This window comes from Ananas comosus, linkage group 7 (genome assembly GCF_001540865.1).
Source record: "Ananas comosus cultivar F153 linkage group 7, ASM154086v1, whole genome shotgun sequence".
NCBI classification, from domain to species: domain Eukaryota; kingdom Viridiplantae; phylum Streptophyta; class Magnoliopsida; order Poales; family Bromeliaceae; genus Ananas; species Ananas comosus.
In genome coordinates this window covers 11,552,595-11,570,717 of record NC_033627.1, presented here as the reverse complement: position 1 = coordinate 11,570,717, position 18,123 = coordinate 11,552,595, and the positions used below count along the sequence as shown (strand labels likewise).

General features: G+C 36.1%; 3 protein-coding genes across 3 annotated transcripts; 1 reads left to right on the top strand and 2 right to left on the bottom strand.

Annotated features, from left to right (window-relative positions):
* LOC109713128 (protein Simiate) lies at positions 4–2,947 on the bottom strand. The gene is made up of 7 exons (XM_020237095.1): positions 2,766–2,947; positions 2,598–2,646; positions 2,352–2,478; positions 1,524–1,594; positions 1,361–1,433; positions 984–1,104; positions 4–462 (listed from the first exon to the last, which is right to left on the bottom strand). Exons 1-6 carry the CDS (start codon positions 2,896–2,898, stop codon positions 991–993), a joined length of 567 nt encoding a protein of 188 aa, XP_020092684.1. The 5' UTR covers positions 2,899–2,947; the 3' UTR covers positions 4–462; positions 984–990.
* LOC109713129 lies at positions 3,295–4,223 on the top strand. Its single transcript, XM_020237096.1, has one exon. It carries the CDS (start codon positions 3,420–3,422, stop codon positions 3,858–3,860), a length of 441 nt encoding a protein of 146 aa, XP_020092685.1. The 5' UTR covers positions 3,295–3,419; the 3' UTR covers positions 3,861–4,223.
* LOC109713056 (probable aquaporin PIP2-6) lies at positions 12,797–15,425 on the bottom strand. The gene is made up of 4 exons (XM_020237010.1): positions 15,077–15,425; positions 14,576–14,871; positions 14,227–14,367; positions 12,797–13,290 (listed from the first exon to the last, which is right to left on the bottom strand). Exons 1-4 carry the CDS (start codon positions 15,411–15,413, stop codon positions 13,168–13,170), a joined length of 897 nt encoding a protein of 298 aa, XP_020092599.1. The 5' UTR covers positions 15,414–15,425; the 3' UTR covers positions 12,797–13,167.

Here is an 18,123-nt window from a genome sequence, read left to right as displayed (position 1 = left end):
TCGTTCAGAGGAAAGAACACAAACTAAGCATTAACAGGGCAGAACCAACACAGATGGATTTATGAAACATCAGGTCATTTATTTTCCAGTTTGAAAACATGAAAATCAGCATCATGTTTTCAAAGCAAATAAAGCTTATTTCTAGAAGTACACAGAACACCTAAATGTTAATTAGGCAACACAAACTGTTCTTGTACACCTCGCCTTTACGATGAATCGGAAGTCGAACCATTGAGTTATTTTAGCTGATGAGCCTGGTGAAAGGTATCCTCCTTATGCAGCATCAGAAGATTGCTTGCTCGCGAGTTTTGCGGTGTTCGGATAAATAACAGCAACAATTGTCACCCAACCTCCAAACCCAAAGCCTACAACATGGTAAGAAGGACAGCGAGTAAAAGTCGCCGCCGAGTTCCTACCGTGATGCTGATCTCCAGTTTGACTTCAAGAAACTGCCCTAAAATTCTGCATCAAGATGCCCTTAAAAAGTTAGACAAGTGCTTCCGCGCGGAAACCGGCATTTTTAGGTTCACCATAGCAACCGAATGGATTCTATATAAAGATAATGCATCTAAGAACACCAGCAGCTACATGCCTAAAGAACTGTCTCTTATCTTCTCTCTAACAAAAAAGAAACTCTAGTTAATTTTTCAACAAAAATCGATGTACATTTTGGGAAGAAAACATTATTGAGAATTTGTAGCATGAACAATGAAAAATTTTGTGCTCGGAGATCCCAGTGGCGTGATTCATGAGGAAAGGAGCAAAAGGATTGTTTCTTTAGGGGCGGTCAATGTGATGCATGAATTTGTACCTCAAGCAGTGAAAAGAACATATAATAACCAAGTTGAGCTATAAAAAGTATCGCGCTTTTTAGGAGAGTATAATGTAACAAAAGAATGATTTGTCCGAGATCAATAAGCTCAATGTCAGTCTCCAAGCATTTATCATTTCGGCGATGATAAATGTTTGCAGAAGATACTTACCAATGAATCAGCAAAGCCCTCTCAACTTGTTATACTCTTCGTAGCTCAATAACGAGTCCTTGATCTTAAGCCAATCTGATGGTTTGGGCATGATTATTGCTATGTATCCTTCTCTATCTGCCTGCACATCAGAAATTGTTATATTCTTCAGTCAATGAAGAACTTTGACTACCTTTAGAGTTTAAATCTTTTGCGAAAAATAGTCAACTGCCTCTATCTTTTCCAATTTAGGGATCACGAAGTTGATTCCATAATAGCTAAGGATGACATGCTAGACAGTAGTTAATGAATATATTTTTATACAATTTTTGTTTGAGAGCGAAATTGCTATGAACTATCTAATCGTAAAAAGGTGACATGCATGAATCAATACTCACAGAAGAGTTAAGCAGGTCGGGTTGCTTAATCAACCGATTGTTGACCTCCAAAAGAGAACCTTTCACACAGCACCTGCGAAGGTAATAACCACAACCATTTCCTATTTAAGACAGACATAATGTAACTGATCTGAATCAACCTGAAACTCACAGTTACACAAACCTCACAACATAGAATGTACCATTTGCACAAACTTTACAGAGGGCTGTGTTCGATTCAAAGTGCTGCGCATTCTGTTCCACAAAAATAACGATTTAGAAATTTTGCCGTTCAACTAAAATATCCAGTCCTTGTGGGTAAACTGTGCTACTACTCCCCCAGGATTAAGTTCTCGAACTTCAAGTCCGGCATTCGAACTCTGAGATTTTGAAAGTGTTTCACTTCAGAACAGTTAATGCTTAAATTGGTACGCCGTAGGTCCCATACATGACATATTCATTGGTCCTTGAATTTATCTTGTATTTCAATCACAGCGACCAGTAGAGTCGCAGCCTTTTAATTACTCAGAAATCAAGTAGTTAAATTGGAAAAATGACATGAACGGAGAGCTGATGGAACTGCAGCTCGTAGATTTATGGATGCGCCAGGCGCAAAGAATGATTTTTCTCTAACTGAAAGCGAGAGTTAGGACTAAACTAAAGTGGAACAACTCTAAAAGTTTCGGATGCCAACTCTCAAACTGGGAAGTTCGAGGACCAAAGTGAAGTTTACTAAAATTCAGGAACAAATAGAGCAATTTACCCAACACTACGGATCCTCAACCTTTTAGCTTAATTTCACTTGTCCTCAAACTTTCGATTTACCTTTAAGTCCCTAATCTGCACATTCATTTACAATGCTACTACTTACTAGTAATTTCTCCGCTAAAATGGCTAGATATATCTTTTCATTGAGATTGGAACGACGAAGAGCGGAACGTCATTGAAAGATTAGGGACTCAATTCTAGCAATTAGTTGAGGAATGAAGTTAACAAACCCTAGTTGACATACCCTTTTACGCTTTCCCGTGACCTTCATCTCACTCCGATCCGATTTCCCCACATTGAAATCCACAGCTGTTACCCCTCCTTCCTCCTTCAATGCAATGTGGGTCGGGGCCAAACCAATCACACATAAACTAACAATTCAATCGCAAAACCACAAGTAAAGATCAATCAAACCAGAAAAAAAAAACACAAAATTGCAACAAAAAACGATCAAAAATGCAATCTTTGGAAGTTTAAGGCTTTAAGCTACCCATTGGCGTGGCGATAGACGTACTGATCATGTCCGGGCTTTAACAAATCTGTGAAAAGGTTTGCAAACAAATCAAAGAGTACCAAAACAGAAAAAAAGGTTAGGGTTTCTCGTTTTCGGGTCCAATTGCTTCTATCAGATCGAATTTTGCTAGGGTTTTAGGAGTACCTGGGGCGAAGTAACGAGCGAAATTGGATTCCACGGAGGAAGGGGGAATTGGGGGGAGATCTCGTGGGTCGGGGAGGAGGAGCGATCGAAGCTCCTCGTCTAGGGTTTGGGCCGCATCTTCGGTTCCCTCCATTAGGGCTTATTAGGGCAATTGAAGAAGAAGAAGAAGAAGCGGAGATACAAGTATAAATAGAGAAGGTGTTTTGCGTAATTTTGGATGTATGAGGGACTTAAATGCAAAAAAAAAAAAAAATCCATGAACGAAAGGATGGGGAAGCAATAGTGTCCGCCCATCAACAATCCAACGGTTCTGATTGATCATAACGTTAGCTGAGGAATTGTTTCCTGCACCCGGTGCATACTTCTTTTAATTTTAAGAAAAGGCTTTACCTTAATGCACGGTGTTGATCGAAGGTTGAGTAATGATGAAGGGACGGAATGAGTGGGTGTACCGGTTGCAATCATGAACCGGGTTCTCAGGGAGATTTTTCTATATCGCTCGACACCGAACGCGCCCTTGGGTGTTGTTTACCTCTGAGTCCCATTAGAGGGCGAGGGTTTCATAAACCCTAGCAAAAACCCTACCCTTCGTCGTCCTCGCCTCGGTTGAAGCCCTAACCCTAATCCTAACCCTAACCCTAATCCAGTCGGAGAATGGCGTTCTCGGCGCGGATGAAGGAGCTGATGAAGAAGTACGGCAAGGTGGCGCTCGGCGTCCACCTCTCCGTCTCCGCCGCCTCCATCACCGGCCTATACGTCGCCATCAAGAACAACGTCGACGTCGAGGGCATCTTCCAGAGGGTCGGCCTCTCCTCCGTCGCCGGCGATAATCCCGGCGCCGCCGACCCAGCCGTCGTCTTGGACGGCTCCGACTCGGCGGCGCCCGGCGGCGCCGCAACGGGGGAGGAGTGGGAGCAGCAGAGGAAGAAGAGGAACAGGACGGCGGAGCTCGCTGCGTCGAGCGGCGGAGCCCTAGCTCTGGCGATCCTCTGCAACAAGGCCCTGTTCCCTGTTAGGGTTCCGATCACGATCGCCCTCACGCCGCCGATCGCTAGATTTCTCGCTAGGAGGAACCTCCTCAAGACTCAAGTATGAGCAACTCTCTCTCTCTCTCTCTGTCTCTGTTCTTGTCATTATATCAGCATGTTATGCTTTTGATCGATTGTGGAATAACTGGAAATGGTAAAGGAGGGATCTTTCAGTGTTTCCCCTCCATTAATTTCGGAAATAGGAATTATCTATCAAAATGCTACAAAGTTTTTGTGTATGAAGATGATGGGACAATCACGACTCGGCGTTCTCTCTAGCATCATATTTAGTCTTGATGTTTGATGTCATATTCGGTACTCGATATTTCATTTGATCCAATTCACTTTTATAGTAAATGTTTGTTGTTTGTATGCCCACGGTGCGAGTAGTGTCACTGGAAATTTATTTGGTTTGCATTGGCTATTTTAATCGACTTTGCCATTTTCATTAAGGGATAACTAGAGTTGGATTAGATAAGAAATTTATATCCACTTTGTTGTTGTTGTTGTTATTGTTGTTGCTGTTGCCTTTTTTTGTTTCTATAAACAAAGATTCTATGTGGTTCCATGTGTCAATGGGACTACTTTCATGCTCTTATCAACTAGTCATTGTTCGGTATCTTGTGGTGCAGTTATGCCAGATGCCGAAGGCATTTTCTTTGGAAAATACAAAGAAGCGAAAAAAAATAATACTACTTTTTAATTTATTGTTGCCAAATAAACCCCATTGATGTGTTGTATGCACTCCACCATCCGCCTGGCGCACTCTATAACATAAAAGCTACGTTTAGAAAACAGGCGAATGGTAGCAATAACGAACGAGGCTTAGTAGATGCAAGCTCTACAATGTATTTTCCGCTGGATGACTAATCAAACATGGTATATAATGCATAGTAAGCTGGAAACTAATTGTTCTGCTCAACTAGTAGTTCCAAGAAATATGATAATTCCTAACAAAATGAATTCACGAGATAATCTATTTCTTGAAGAAGTAAAGTAATCTCTCAGTGTATGCCAGATTTCGCTATAGGACAAAAGTTACAAAACTGGATCATTTATGTTTTGTTTGAATTTTTCATTCTTGCCTTGAACAGAGAAAAGGGAGGGTAACCCCTGTTTCTTCAAAAAAGTTGTATAAATCATCACTCTATAACAACGAAAATATGCTGAAATTTGGTTTTCTTGTGATTATTCTATATCTCTACATTTTTTTTTAATCCTTTTGAAAAGTTTTGAGGCTTTTAACCGACATCCAAAACTAATTAGTAAGTATAAAAGCCCCGAAATTACTAAGACTAAACGTGAATTTTCTAACCGTCACATAATCAGTCTTCTGTGCTTTTAATTATATGAGAAATTCAAACCTACAAGAACTCACATTGCTTGGTTAGACATATTAATCAAAGATACTGGCTTCTGATTTTTTTTTTTTCTTTTTTTTTTTTGGTTTCTGTCTACTGATATTGTACTTATACTAGAGGGAACTCGATGAAAAGGCCGGTCAAATTGTGAAATATATGATCGCCGTAATTTTGCGTATATTTATGGAGAATTCAGTATAATGAACTGATGTGTCTGAAAGAAAATCTGCTCACAGGATAAGACAATGGCTCATATTTTTGGCAACGAAACAATTTAGCCATCTAGTATTATACGTAGCCTCCTATTTTATCTACCGTCAGTCTCCTGCCTTCGTTGTCGATTTGATCTGTATACAAGGGAAAGGCTTTCGGTAGTCATATTAGCCAATTGTCTGAAGAACAATCATCTCATCTTTGCTGAAGATTTTTGGGTTCCTTCAATCATGCAGAATATCCACGAAGGTGTATTGAGAGATGCTATTGTTGAATCATCTGTTATAATCTAACATGACCGACGTTGATTGAACATGTATCTGCTGTGGGTAGAATAGTTTAGTTAGTTCGTCGGGGTTCTATCAAAGAATTTTAGCCTATATATTATGCTCGTGTTACGAAATCAGAGGTGAATTTTCTTGCTGCACCTCGAAGATTTTTTTTTTTCTTTTTTTTTTTCCGCAAGTAGTATTTATACCAAGCCTTGTTACTTTAACACTTAACTGGCTAAGCAAAAGCGAAATCTTACCATTAAAACTTGTACTAGATTTGAGGCTCTTATAGATTCGGTTGCGCTTCACTTTTTGACGAATGTTGAGAACTACAATCATGTTAATTATTGCATTAAATTTGAAGGGTATGAATACTCGAACAACTCGATCTTATGATGCTACAAACTGCTTGTATTCTGTAGATGTTGCTTAACTGGGTTTGACATGTTATCTTGATCTGCTTTTATGTATTTTCTGGAGCTTGTTTGGAAGTCACTTGCAGGTTCGATCTTCTTTTATTTCAAGTATGTTTTCCTTTGGAGCTCGTTTGGGAATTACTGGCATGATGATGTGTCTGTGGCAAACTGGCAATGACTTGATCTGAATATATAATAATAATATTAGGGTAAACTTCAAATACCATCCTTGTGATTTCGTATTTTCTCACTTTAGTACACTATAGTTTAAAGCATATCACTTTAGTATCCCGTGGTTTTACTTTTTTCTTTTCGTCAGCACTTTCGCTAACTCTCCGTTAAATCATATCCAAAAAATTTCAGATACCCTATCTATGGTTTATCGAATATTCACTTTAGTACTTTATGGTTTACCGAATTTTTATTTTAATACCCTGCCGTTTTAATTTTATTACTGATTTAATGAAAAAATTAACAGAGGGGATAACGGAAAGAATAACAAAACAAAATCACAGGATATTAGAGTGATACATTTTAAACCATAGGGTATTAAAGTGAAAAAACGTAAAATTATAGTAGTGGTATTTGAAGTTTTTTCATAATATTATGTTGTGCCTGTAGTAACGACTTGATCTGAATATAAATTTTATCAACAAACATCAAATGAAAAAGCATATCTCTACATGCTTTTTATTCCAACTCTGTTTCGTCTAATACGTGAACGAAGCTCTTACTGGTTAAAGTTGAAAATTAAATCCACACTCTTAACGTTAGGTTCGTGGTTAAGGAAAAATTAGTTATTCCAGGGATAGGATTAAGTTTAGGGTTAAGGTGGGGTTAGAATATTTTTGTGTTTGGTTGGGGGTTGAAGTTAGTCCAGAATAGTAAATAATAGTGTTTAGTTGGAGTAGGTGGGATAAGAAGGATAGTGGGTTATTATGAATTGAAAATAGTGTTTGGTTGGGGTTTGGTAGGATTAGCTAACTTGGAATAACCCATTTGAGGTTTGAGGATAAAATGGGGTTTAAGGGGTTATTCCACCCCTTAACCTCCAACCAAACGGACTAAAATGGCTTAGACTTCGTTTGAAATTTCAGAGACTTCTTTTGGTTTCATTTTTTTTCAACTCGTCTAATAGCATTAGATAGCGATCAGTAGCGAACAAAAATTTAAAATAGCTTGATATTTTAAAATTAGTTTTATAGAAAATCATTTGGAAAATTATTAGTTTTTAACAATTGACAACATTAAAAAAAATATATGGGGTAGAATAAAAATGCGTTGTACCGCAGGGGTGCAATTTGAAGTTTACTGGTGTAAATTTTACACTTATAAATTCTTATTGGCCCACATTTTTTCACTTTTCATGCCGTGTTTTTTTAAACTAAAATTTAAAGTGTTTTTATCAACCCTAGAATTAATTTAGGGGTATAAAATTTACACCAAAGTAACAATATTATGGACTAGTTTCTGTGTAATAAGAACTTTCATAAAGAAAAAAAAAAGGGCCTGGACATGATAAAAAATAGGCAGTAGGAATTAAAAAATTGCACTTTGCTCTCTGTAGTTTAATTTTTATTTTATTCAAATATTTTATATCAAATAGGATGACAATGTAAATTTTTTTTTTTAAAAAATTATAGAATGACAAAATAAAAAAATGCGCTGAACCATAGGATAATTAAGTATATGTTTTGAACCACAGTGAAAGAGTAGAAAAATAAGATAAACCATACAAGGACAAAGTGTAATATATTTAACTATGGGGGGGCAAGTGAAAATATGCTGCGTCACAATGGGTCAAAATGAAGTTTAATAATTCAATCTTTTAAATCGAAAAAGTCAAAAAACTATTTTGAACCGTTTGAATCGGTGATTCAACCACTGAATTAGTGAGTCGATCCAATTTTAGTCAAACCAACCAAATTTTCTTGATCAAATCCTATTAAAATCAGTGATATGAAATCAATTTAGTTGATTTTATTTTCTATTGGCACAAATTAATTTTAGAAAATAAAATTTAAAAACTTATACCTACTTAATTTAGTTTGAAATCAATATTTTATAATTAAATATAGGGATAATTGCATATGCCTCCTTGCAAAAATATCAAATAGCAAATATATTCTTACAAAATTTACATTATTAGAGTTATTCCTCCAAAATATCCTTCTATCTGCAAATATATTCTTTTATTATCAAAATTTAGATAATTATAAGTTAAAAAAGCTAACCACTGTTAGTTAAAAGGTAAAATAATCTTTTTACCCCATATATATAATTTGTATTTCAATATTAAGTTCCGTCATCTTTTCACCCTCTTCTTTTTATCTATGATGATGATGGGAGCTACAATGGCGGTGACGTCGAAGGCGAGGCACTCGGTCACGGTAACAATGAGGTACGCCGCACGTGCCGCAGTGAAGGCAAGGAGAGAGAGAAATAAAAAATAGTTTTTTGTAGGAACAAATCTGTAAGAATAATATTGCAGATGAGATTATTATTACTTTATTATCAACCCACATTATTTGTTAGTTTTAGTCGTGGGGTAGTGCTGTTAGAACAAATACCGCACAGAAATCTGATTGTGATTAAAGATCTAACTAATTTTATTATGAAAATAAATAAACCAACCGCTAAATCCAAATAAATACTTAATTGATCCGGAAGCGTACGAGACACTGCCCTAAGGCGCATTCCCGTCCTTACATGCGGGATTAACCGGAAATAACACCCCAAGGTACGACCGGTCCTGCGAGCACGATCGTGAAGGAGGTTGACGGAGACTCTTTCAACACCCGATGATAAAAATATTAAACAAAATAAAATTTCATCTCTTTTACTTTTCTCTACAATATTCATATATCATGAACAGTATGTAGAGGAATAATTCAATATATAAAAAGAGAATGGGTTGAACATCGGAATCCTTAACGGATTCCAATAGTGGAAACCGTTTCCACTTAATTAATCCATCTCATTAGTTAAAATAAATAACAATGAATACTAATAAATGAGAATAAAAGAATTAATAAATAAAAATTAAAATAATAGTAATAGTAATTAAGAAATTTGAGTAGTAATAATAATGGTTAAGGAATTTTGAATTTTCCTCCAACAAGTGCTGTACTCATGATCGCGTAAGTTATACCCTACTTTTCAACCGTTCCCGCCTAAGGTCCCTCCATCTCTAGGCACCTGTTCCCACCTAAGGTCTCTCCAACTTCAGGTGCCTTCTTGTTGGCTCTTGATGATATACCACGTGTCCTTATTTCTTTGGCTCGTGCGTGGCCACATCGTGGCGTGCTAATTTTGGGCATCAACAGTCAACAATCGAAATACATTTTTCCCTCTGTTTTATTGGTCCATCTAATCATGATACAACCATTGGATTCCCTCTTCTGTTATTGAATGTTCACAACTCCATCTGCGCGCATGAGCATCAATTCCATATGCAGTGGTGCGTATCCTTGCTGCGATCGTTAGCATCCGTCGCAGATGCGATTCCACCGCGAAGCTCTCTCTCTCTCTATGTTCGTCAATGCATTAAAACAAACCTTTATCAAATTATGTGCATTATTATTCCATTATGATAACGAAGGTGATTGATTGATTTCATTTGGAAATGATCTGCACATGCAAGAGTGCGGTGTTGGACCGTGTGTTGAGACAAATCTTGTAGGATGCTGCAGTGATCGCGTGTGCGGTGGCGACGGTCGGTCGATAAACTGTCGGTCGATCGACGGAGTACCGTCCGTGCATGCAAGATGAGTCTCAATGCCGGCTCGCATGCACCACACTTTCGCAAAACATATCCAATTAAGCTAATGCTTCTAGGAAGTGATTTTGACAAAATGAACAAAACTCGTCACCGAAACATGGCCTACCCTAATTTTCTTGAAGGAGGAGGATTAAATCCAATCTTATTTTACAACTTTTTTACCTTTCTAATCAAGAATTAAAGTGCCCATCGGGACGAGCCGTATTCACTGTGCCGTATCGTGTCAGGCGGCTGTCAGTAAAATATTGGCACGATTCAGCCCCTGTGCCGATGACACAACTCAAAACCTCCTATTTTTGAAATTAGTAAGTAACTTTTTCAAAAAAGTTCAAAAGATTTGATTAAAAATATATAATAAATAATTAGCATAATTTGTTGCTAAAAAAATAAATATTTCATACGGTTATGTGTCGGCATACATATATTTTTTATAACCGACATGCATCGGCACGACTTGGCATGCACCGTGCCAGCAAGTTTCCGGCACGGCCCATGCCATGACATTTAAATTCTTGTTTCTAATCCTTTCTTCGTGTTGATCTCTTTTTTTAAAAAAAAAAAATCTTTTGTTGTGATCAGTTTTTCAGAAGGTTCCATGCCCGCATATGTGGAGGCCGTCTCGAACCCTTCCATGCCCGCATATTCGAAGGAGAGTATTTAATATAATTATTAAAAATATTATTCTAGCTTAAATTTTTAGAGAAAAACGGTTGATTAGTTTAATTTAGCAGTTTGTGTATTGTTATAAAGGTGAGAGGATTTTGATTGGATATTATTATTCCAATACGGAATAGTAGTTACCAAAAAAAAAAAAAAAGATTTGCTCTATGTAGTATAGGCCCATTTAGGCCTTATTTGGATGTAGGAATATTTTATTTAACATATTTTTTTGATTTGCTTAAGAAGTATATTGCGTGTAATTAAATATCTAGAATAGATTTTTTTTCATAATTTTTAATTAAAAAAGAAATTGATCCTGTTTAGATACATGAATATTTTATTCGGCAAGCCCGCGGTGCGGGTAGGGCTGGCAAACGAGCGAGCCGGCTCGCGTTCGACTCGTGTTCGGCTTGATATTCGGCTCGCTCGAGCTTGACTCGAAATTAAATGAGCCGAGCTTGAACAAAATAAAAGGCTCGAAATTCATTTCAAGCCGAGCTTGAGTATTACTCGGCTCGTTCGAATTAGGCTCGAAAAGCTTGAAAAGCTCGAATATATATATATATATATAGGCTGAGGCTACTATACTCTTATGAGTATAGACCCCCTTGTACTTATAAATTTTTAACCGTTGATTGATGTGATGTGTGGTTAGGATGATGGTGGCCCCCACTTAGAATGATAGTGGTCCCCTAGGGTTGAGTGGGTAGTTGGTTAAATAGTATGATCTAACGGATGAAAATGATTAATAGAATAAATCTAAGAGTCGAAAACTTATGAGTATACAAGAGACCATACTTATAAAAGTATGTAGTAGCTATATATATATATATATATAGAATTGAGCTCCTATGCTTTTAAAAGTACCAAGTTATTGGTGCTTGTAGATTTTTAGCCATTGGATTAAGAGATATGCGGTTAGGATGATGTGGGCCCCCTAGGGTTGAGTGGGTGGTTGGTTGAATAGTATAATCTAATGGTTGAAAATGATCCGAGAAGTAGATCTAATGGTAAAAAACTTACAAGCACCAAGTGTTTGGTGCTTTTACAAGCACCATAGCTGGACTCTATATATATATATATATATATATATAAAATGTATTTTAATTATATATAGGCTTTAATTTAATTTGGGCTATTATTGTTGGCCCATAAAATAAACCCAACAAGTACAATCGTGCAATTGGGCCAAACTCTAAATTTATATAACACACTCTCTCTTTCAGACTTTCACTGTTGCACATAACCCTAAAATATGATAACATTCAAATTACTAAATCCCTACTTTTTTTCCTCTCTCTCTCTCTCTCTCTCTCAGACTCTCATCCAGGCAGGAAGTCACCCTAGCTCACATTTCTTATAATTTTTTTGTATTTTAAACTATTGGACATGTAGCATCAAATTGTAGGTAATGTTTTATAAAAATTAACTATTGATTATATAATGTCGAGAATTTCGATCGGCTCGTTTAGAGCTCGAGCTCGGCTCGACTCGAAATTAGGCTCGCTCGAGCTCGGCTCTAATTAATTTCAAGCCGAGCTTGAGCCTAGATTTAGGCTCGAAATTAATTTCAAGCCGAATTTGAGCTGACATAAGCTCGCTCGAGCTCGGCTCGTTTCCACCCCTAGGTGCGGGGATATGGGAGTGGGGACTGGGGATACCCGATCCTTGGGAAATAATATATCATATTATTACATAATGATTATTTTATTTATAAATATAAAAATTATTTTTAATTTTTAATATATTTTAAACTTAATTAAACATTTTAAACATATTTAATTTGTTATACAATATATAAGTTAAATAATATTTGATTGCTAGATATTTTTAGTTATTTGATGAGTCATACTTAATAATTTGACATAGGAAAAAAGATAAAGTTAATAATTGGACAAAATTTAAGCTAATATGAATTAAAATTAAATTAAATTTTATTAAATTTTAAATAAAATTTCTTTAGTATATTTTTAAAAAATCTGTAGGGTTTTTACAGTGGTGCAGATCCTTGTGAGGATACGGGGGGGAAATAGGGATTTGGCAGGAACGAGGATTCTAAAAACCTACAGAGACGGATGAGGAACAGCCCCTAAGCCAGCCCCACCCCGTTGCCATTCCTATATATATGTAGCATTTCGTAGACGAAGAGTGTGATCAAACATTTAGAATTGATACCAGTCTTCATTGAAATATATAAGATAAATCTTTCCATAAGTAAAATATACTATCCTTGCTAAATTAAATGCCAGACTCTCGAAGGAGCAAAATATCACACTCATAGCTTTCAAACACAAAAAAAATTGTAATGAATAAATTATTATTGAGTATTTTATTCCGACATCCAAACAAGTCTCAAGTTCTGCCCAATTAAGGGATAGAAAAATGAAAATAGCACAGTTAAAATCACCATGCATATTACAACAACTTTTTCCCATACAATCTCCCCATGCCACACAAATCAAATAACTAAATCACAACCTTATTGTCTCTTCCACATGCAAGTAAAGAAACAGTTAAAAATTCACACACCAGTGGACTACAACTCCACACACCACACCACGCAACATGTACTCACAAGTAAATGATAATAATAATAATAATAATAATAATAATGATAATAATGAGAGAGAGAGAGAGAGAGAGAGAGAGAGAGAGAGTAATTGAGAATTGATTAGGAGGTGGTGGGGAGGCTTGTGAAGGAGCCTAGAGCCTTCAGAGCTACTCCTCTGAGAATGTATTTGTGGTAAATCGCTGCCAATGCGGCCCCCAACAGTGGCCCCACCCAAAAGATCCACTGCACGCATGCAAACACACATGAAATATTACACTCTAAAAAGTAATCACAAGAAAAGAAAAAAAAAAAATGTAAACACTCAGTTTGGATGTCAGAAGTATAAGTTATCTGTTGTTAACTCATGCAAAGAGTACTTTCTTGTGTGATTGCGAGTTAGGAGTTTAATTCTCGTTATACGCTATTCTGGAAGAATCAATGATTTAAAAGGAGAATGTGTTATACTTTTGATGTAAAGTGTTTAACATATATTTCTTGACCTATTTCCTACTAGATCAATTTTTTGAGTAACATAGCATTAGAGCCAATTCTAAACTCTTTTATTCTGTGAGGTCGTGGGTTCAATGCCCCACCTCTGACATCTAGTGGGTTTAATATATAAATTTTCGTAATTATATATAGGTTAAATCTTTATCTTATACTTTATCTATCAATTTAATTCATATGTCTTTCATATCCATCATGTACGTACGCTGGGGTCTTAATATATATTTTTCGGTCTATTTTCTACTAAATTGATTTTTTATAGGGATGCTAATATATACATATTTCTAGGTTACGTAAGTAGGGGTGTTAATGCATATTTCTAGATTCATTTTCTACTAAATTGATTTTTTGTATGGGTGTTAATATATGTTTCTAGGTCCTTTTGCTACTAGATCTATATCTGGGTAACGTGTAGAGGCTCTAATTAATACATATTTTTACATCTGTTTTCTACTAGATCAATTAATTTTGAAATAACATGGGGTGTTAATATATATTTCCCAGTCTGTTTTCTACTAGATCGATTTTTAAGTAATATGCATGGTATCAGAGTCAATTCTAAATTCTCTTATTTTGTGAGATTGTAGGTTAAATCTCTACCTCGGGCATATAGATTCCTACAATTATATATAGAGGAAAGAGTAAGAGGAGAAAACAAGCACTGTAACTGACATGATCATGCCAAGCCTTGTGCTGGTTGTAGATGACCGCCGGCCCGAGGCTCCTCGCCGGATTGATCCCTGTTCCGGTGATCGGAATGGTCGCGAGGTGCACCACAAACACCGCGAACCCGATCGGCAGCGGCACCAAAACCTACATTACAAATATACCCTCCAAATCAATCAAACCAAATTAATAATGAGTCCGGGCGGGATTCGAATTCAGAAACTCTTGCTCTGATAGTACGTTAAATAATATGAAATAACTGTTATTCTCTAAAAGTTTAAGCTGTTATAGAACAGTGTTCTTAATAATCATATTCAGCATAAAGCGAATCTAAGTGCGGCAAGGGACGGCATACGGGGACGAAGGAGTCGCGGGCGGTGCGCTTGGGGTCGGTGGCGGCGAAGACGGTGTAGACGAGGACGAAGGTGCCGACGATCTCTGCGCCGAGGGCGGCGCCCGTGGAGTATCCGGGGGCGACCTCGTTGGCGCCGCCGCCGAGTGAGTTGTAGGGATGCTTCATGATCCCCTTCGCAATTCCGGCGCCGCAGATGGCTCCCAGGCACTGCGCCGCTATGTACAGCGCTGCCCGCACCAGCGACAGCTTTCGCGCCACCAGCAGCCCGAATGTCACCGCCGGGTTTATATGCCCACCTGCAGCAGCAGCAACAGTTTACAAAGTTATGTGATTCAGCGTATTTTCACTTTGCCACTCTTTAGTTTTACCGTAAATTTATACCGTTGTAAGTAAGATAGCAAAATAATATTTGTTTCAAACCATACGTACTATTGTACGTGATGGTACAATAATATGTTTGATTGATGGATTTTATAAGACTAAGATTATTCAAGGAGTTACCGGAGACGCCGGCGATGGAGTAGACGAGGACGAAGATCATGCCGCCGAAGGCCCAGGCGACGCCGAGGAAGCCGACGCCCGTGCAGGGGCTCGACTGCGACTGCGACTTGTAGCCGATGACGGTGGCGATGGCGACATAGACGAAGAGGAGGGTGGCGACGAACTCCGCGATCGCCGCACGGTACAGCGACCACCGCCGGAGCTCGCCATGTTCGACCAGCAGCTCTGCGGGCGGCGGGTCGGCATAAGGCGCCTTCTTCGCCTTCTCGCTCGCCATTATCTCCTCCTCCTTAGTCGACATGGTTGCTGTGGTGGGCTTGTGTTGTTGTTGTTGCATGGGAGTGGGGGGAGGGGAGGGGATTATATAAGAGGTTTCGGGGGTGTAAATGCGAAATGTGAATTCGTGGGGGCTGTAAATGAAATTTTGGGTCAATTATAGCAGCGAGGACAAAAAAAAAAAAAAAAAAAAAAAAAAATGGTAAACTTCAAATACCACCCATGCCATGTGGTTTCGTATTTTCTCACTTTAGAATTTCATAGTTTAAAGTGTATCGAGTTAATGTTTTGTAATTTTATTTTTATCTTTTCGTCAGCTTTTTCGTTTAATTATATACAAAAAAAACTTCAGGTAATCTAGCTGGGTTTATCAAATATTCACTTTACTATTCTTTAGTTTTAATTTTATCATTGATTTAATGAAAAAAATTAGTGAAATTGATAATAAAAAAAAATAAAATTACAGGACACTAGATTGACACCTTTTAAATCATAGAGTACTAACATGAGAAAATATAAAACTAAAGGATGGTATTTGAAATTTTTTCAGAAAAATATCTGTACGCGCTATTTCGGAGTGTACGCTTTACACGCATTCATCTAACGAGTGATGTATTTTTTTTTGTCACATTATATAACAAGTACAATAAATTTACGCATTAAATGGATAGGTATAAATCATACACTCTCAACTATGGTGTATGAATAATATTTCTCACCAAGCAATTAGTAAAATTATAGGAAGACCCCTCAACTATAGGAGCTTCTGAAATAGCACCTCCAGTACTATTTTTCTTTGTAATTGAGACCGTTCAACTTCTATTTTTTGGAGAATTAAGTGATTGTAGTTAAAAAACAAAAAACTTTGAGAAATTTGTCAAATTTATGGATATGAATTTAGAAAATTTAATAATGTTCATTACTTTTTAACAAATAAAACTAGATCAATTTATGACTAATAACTAACAGAGTTATTAAATTTAAAAAAGTTAAATTAATTGAGCATAAAAAACTCAAATAGAAAAAGGGAAGGCTAAATTACAAAAAATCTCCTGTAAATACTCATTTTTCACGTATCATCCATGACTTTCAGAAACATATACTTTAACCCCTTAAAATTTAAAAATATTTTCGCGGGGGGTGGGAGATGGGGGAAGAGGAGTATGACATTAATGAAGAGGAGAAAAAAAATCAAATCACCCTTATTTCTTTTGTAAAATTTTTTTTTTTAATATATTTATGTCATTTTCAAAGGTATTTTTGATATAAATTATAAAAAAATGGATGGAGGGGTGATGAAACCCTGATAGGGAGGGACTAAATGCAACAACTTGAAATGTTGAGAGGTAAAATATAAATTTTTTAAAGTTAGGAAGGAAAAGTGAAAAGATATGTATTTATAAGAAATTTTCTATAATTTAGCCAAAAAGAAAATTAAAAGTTGTGGGGAAAAGAAAACAATAGCAGTGGGGGCTATTTGAAAAAAACTTAAAATTGAAGGGGTCTCCGTATACATTTTTACATAAGTTATTGGACGCGTGGATATTTTTTCTGGATTTTGAGAAGTGAATTTAAGGCCAAAAATAATTTATTTTTGAATAAAGCGTTTGACAATATTTTTTTTAAAAAAATTTGATTTTAATTTTTAAAATTAATATTTTGATTTTCGTGAATCAAAAAATCAGAAGTAACTAAAACCTACTTATTAATTCTGATTTCGGACTCAAATTTTAATTATAAATTCAAAATTTAAATTTAAACTTAATTTTTAATTTATAATTTCAAAATATATATTATTTTAAATTTTAAAAATTTTTAAATTTTATATCTAAATTTATGTTTAAATTTTAAATTTCACGTATCTAATAATTTTTTCTTGCCATCAAATGATTTAAATTAGATATAATAAAATAATTATTTGGTAAAGCATAGGTTTTTATGCTTAGATAATTATTTTCTCTTTTAGAGCATACATATAAAAGAGTGAATAATATTTTTGAATCTCTCAAATTTTGCCCCAAATTAAATTTTCCCTACACCGAACCCTCAACTAAAGAAAATTACGAGTAAGGGCGATATGCTTGTGGAAACACAGGGCCCGGCCTCCGCGCTTTCAAGTCGTTTTCGATGTCGGGACTTTCGAATTGACGATCGGTTTCGTTAGATTTGATCTCAAATATTTGAAATAGTTAAAAAATAATTTTTGCGATTTTTCAATATCATTTGCCTAGTGATCTCAGGGGCTTAAAATCAAAAAATCTTACAATTAAAATATGATGATATGACATTAAAATTTTAGATTAAAGATATTGATCCTATTTTATATAGTATAAAGAATTTTCTATCAAAATTTCATATGATTTGAATATTTCTGCACCATTAAACTTGCAAACGGCTCACACGGCCATTAAAATTATTAATTTTGAGCCCCTTTGATCGCTAGACAAATGATATCAAAAAATCACAAAATTTATTTTCTAGGTACTTCAAATACTCTAGATCAAGTCTAACGGAGGCGATCGTCGATTCGAAAGTCCCAACATCAAAAACGATTTAAAATATGAAAAATTCCGTGCTTCCAAAAGTATACCAACCTCACTCTGAAAATTAATGTTCACAAAACTTTTTTTTTTTTTGTATTCTTAAAATTTTAATTCAATATTTTAGGTATATCTTTTTTTCTTTTTTCTTTGGAAAAGCTTCAAAAACTCCCTCTGTGGTTTCGTAGTTTCTCACTTTGCCCCCCTATGGTTTAAGATGTATCAAATTGC

Excerpts from the sequence above, each read along its gene's own strand:
- LOC109713128 (XM_020237095.1), bottom strand. The coding sequence starts at position 2,898 with ATGGAGGGAACCGAAGATGCGGCCCAAACCCTAGACGAGGAGCTTCGA. Across the intron at positions 2,479-2,597 it reads GTCTATCGCCACGCCAATGG|TTTATGTGTGATTGGTTTGG; the intron begins GTAGCTTAAAGC and ends TTGAATTGTTAG. Across the intron at positions 1,105-1,360 it reads CCGACCTGCTTAACTCTTCT|GCAGATAGAGAAGGATACAT; the intron begins GTGAGTATTGAT and ends TCTGATGTGCAG.
- LOC109713129 (XM_020237096.1), top strand. The coding sequence starts at position 3,420 with ATGGCGTTCTCGGCGCGGATGAAGGAGCTGATGAAGAAGTACGGCAAG.
- LOC109713056 (XM_020237010.1), bottom strand. The coding sequence starts at position 15,413 with ATGCAACAACAACAACACAAGCCCACCACAGCAACCATGTCGACTAAG. Across the intron at positions 14,872-15,076 it reads CTCCATCGCCGGCGTCTCCG|GTGGGCATATAAACCCGGCG; the intron begins GTAACTCCTTGA and ends CTGCTGCTGCAG. Across the intron at positions 14,368-14,575 it reads CCCGCGACTCCTTCGTCCCC|GTTTTGGTGCCGCTGCCGAT; the intron begins GTATGCCGTCCC and ends TTTGTAATGTAG.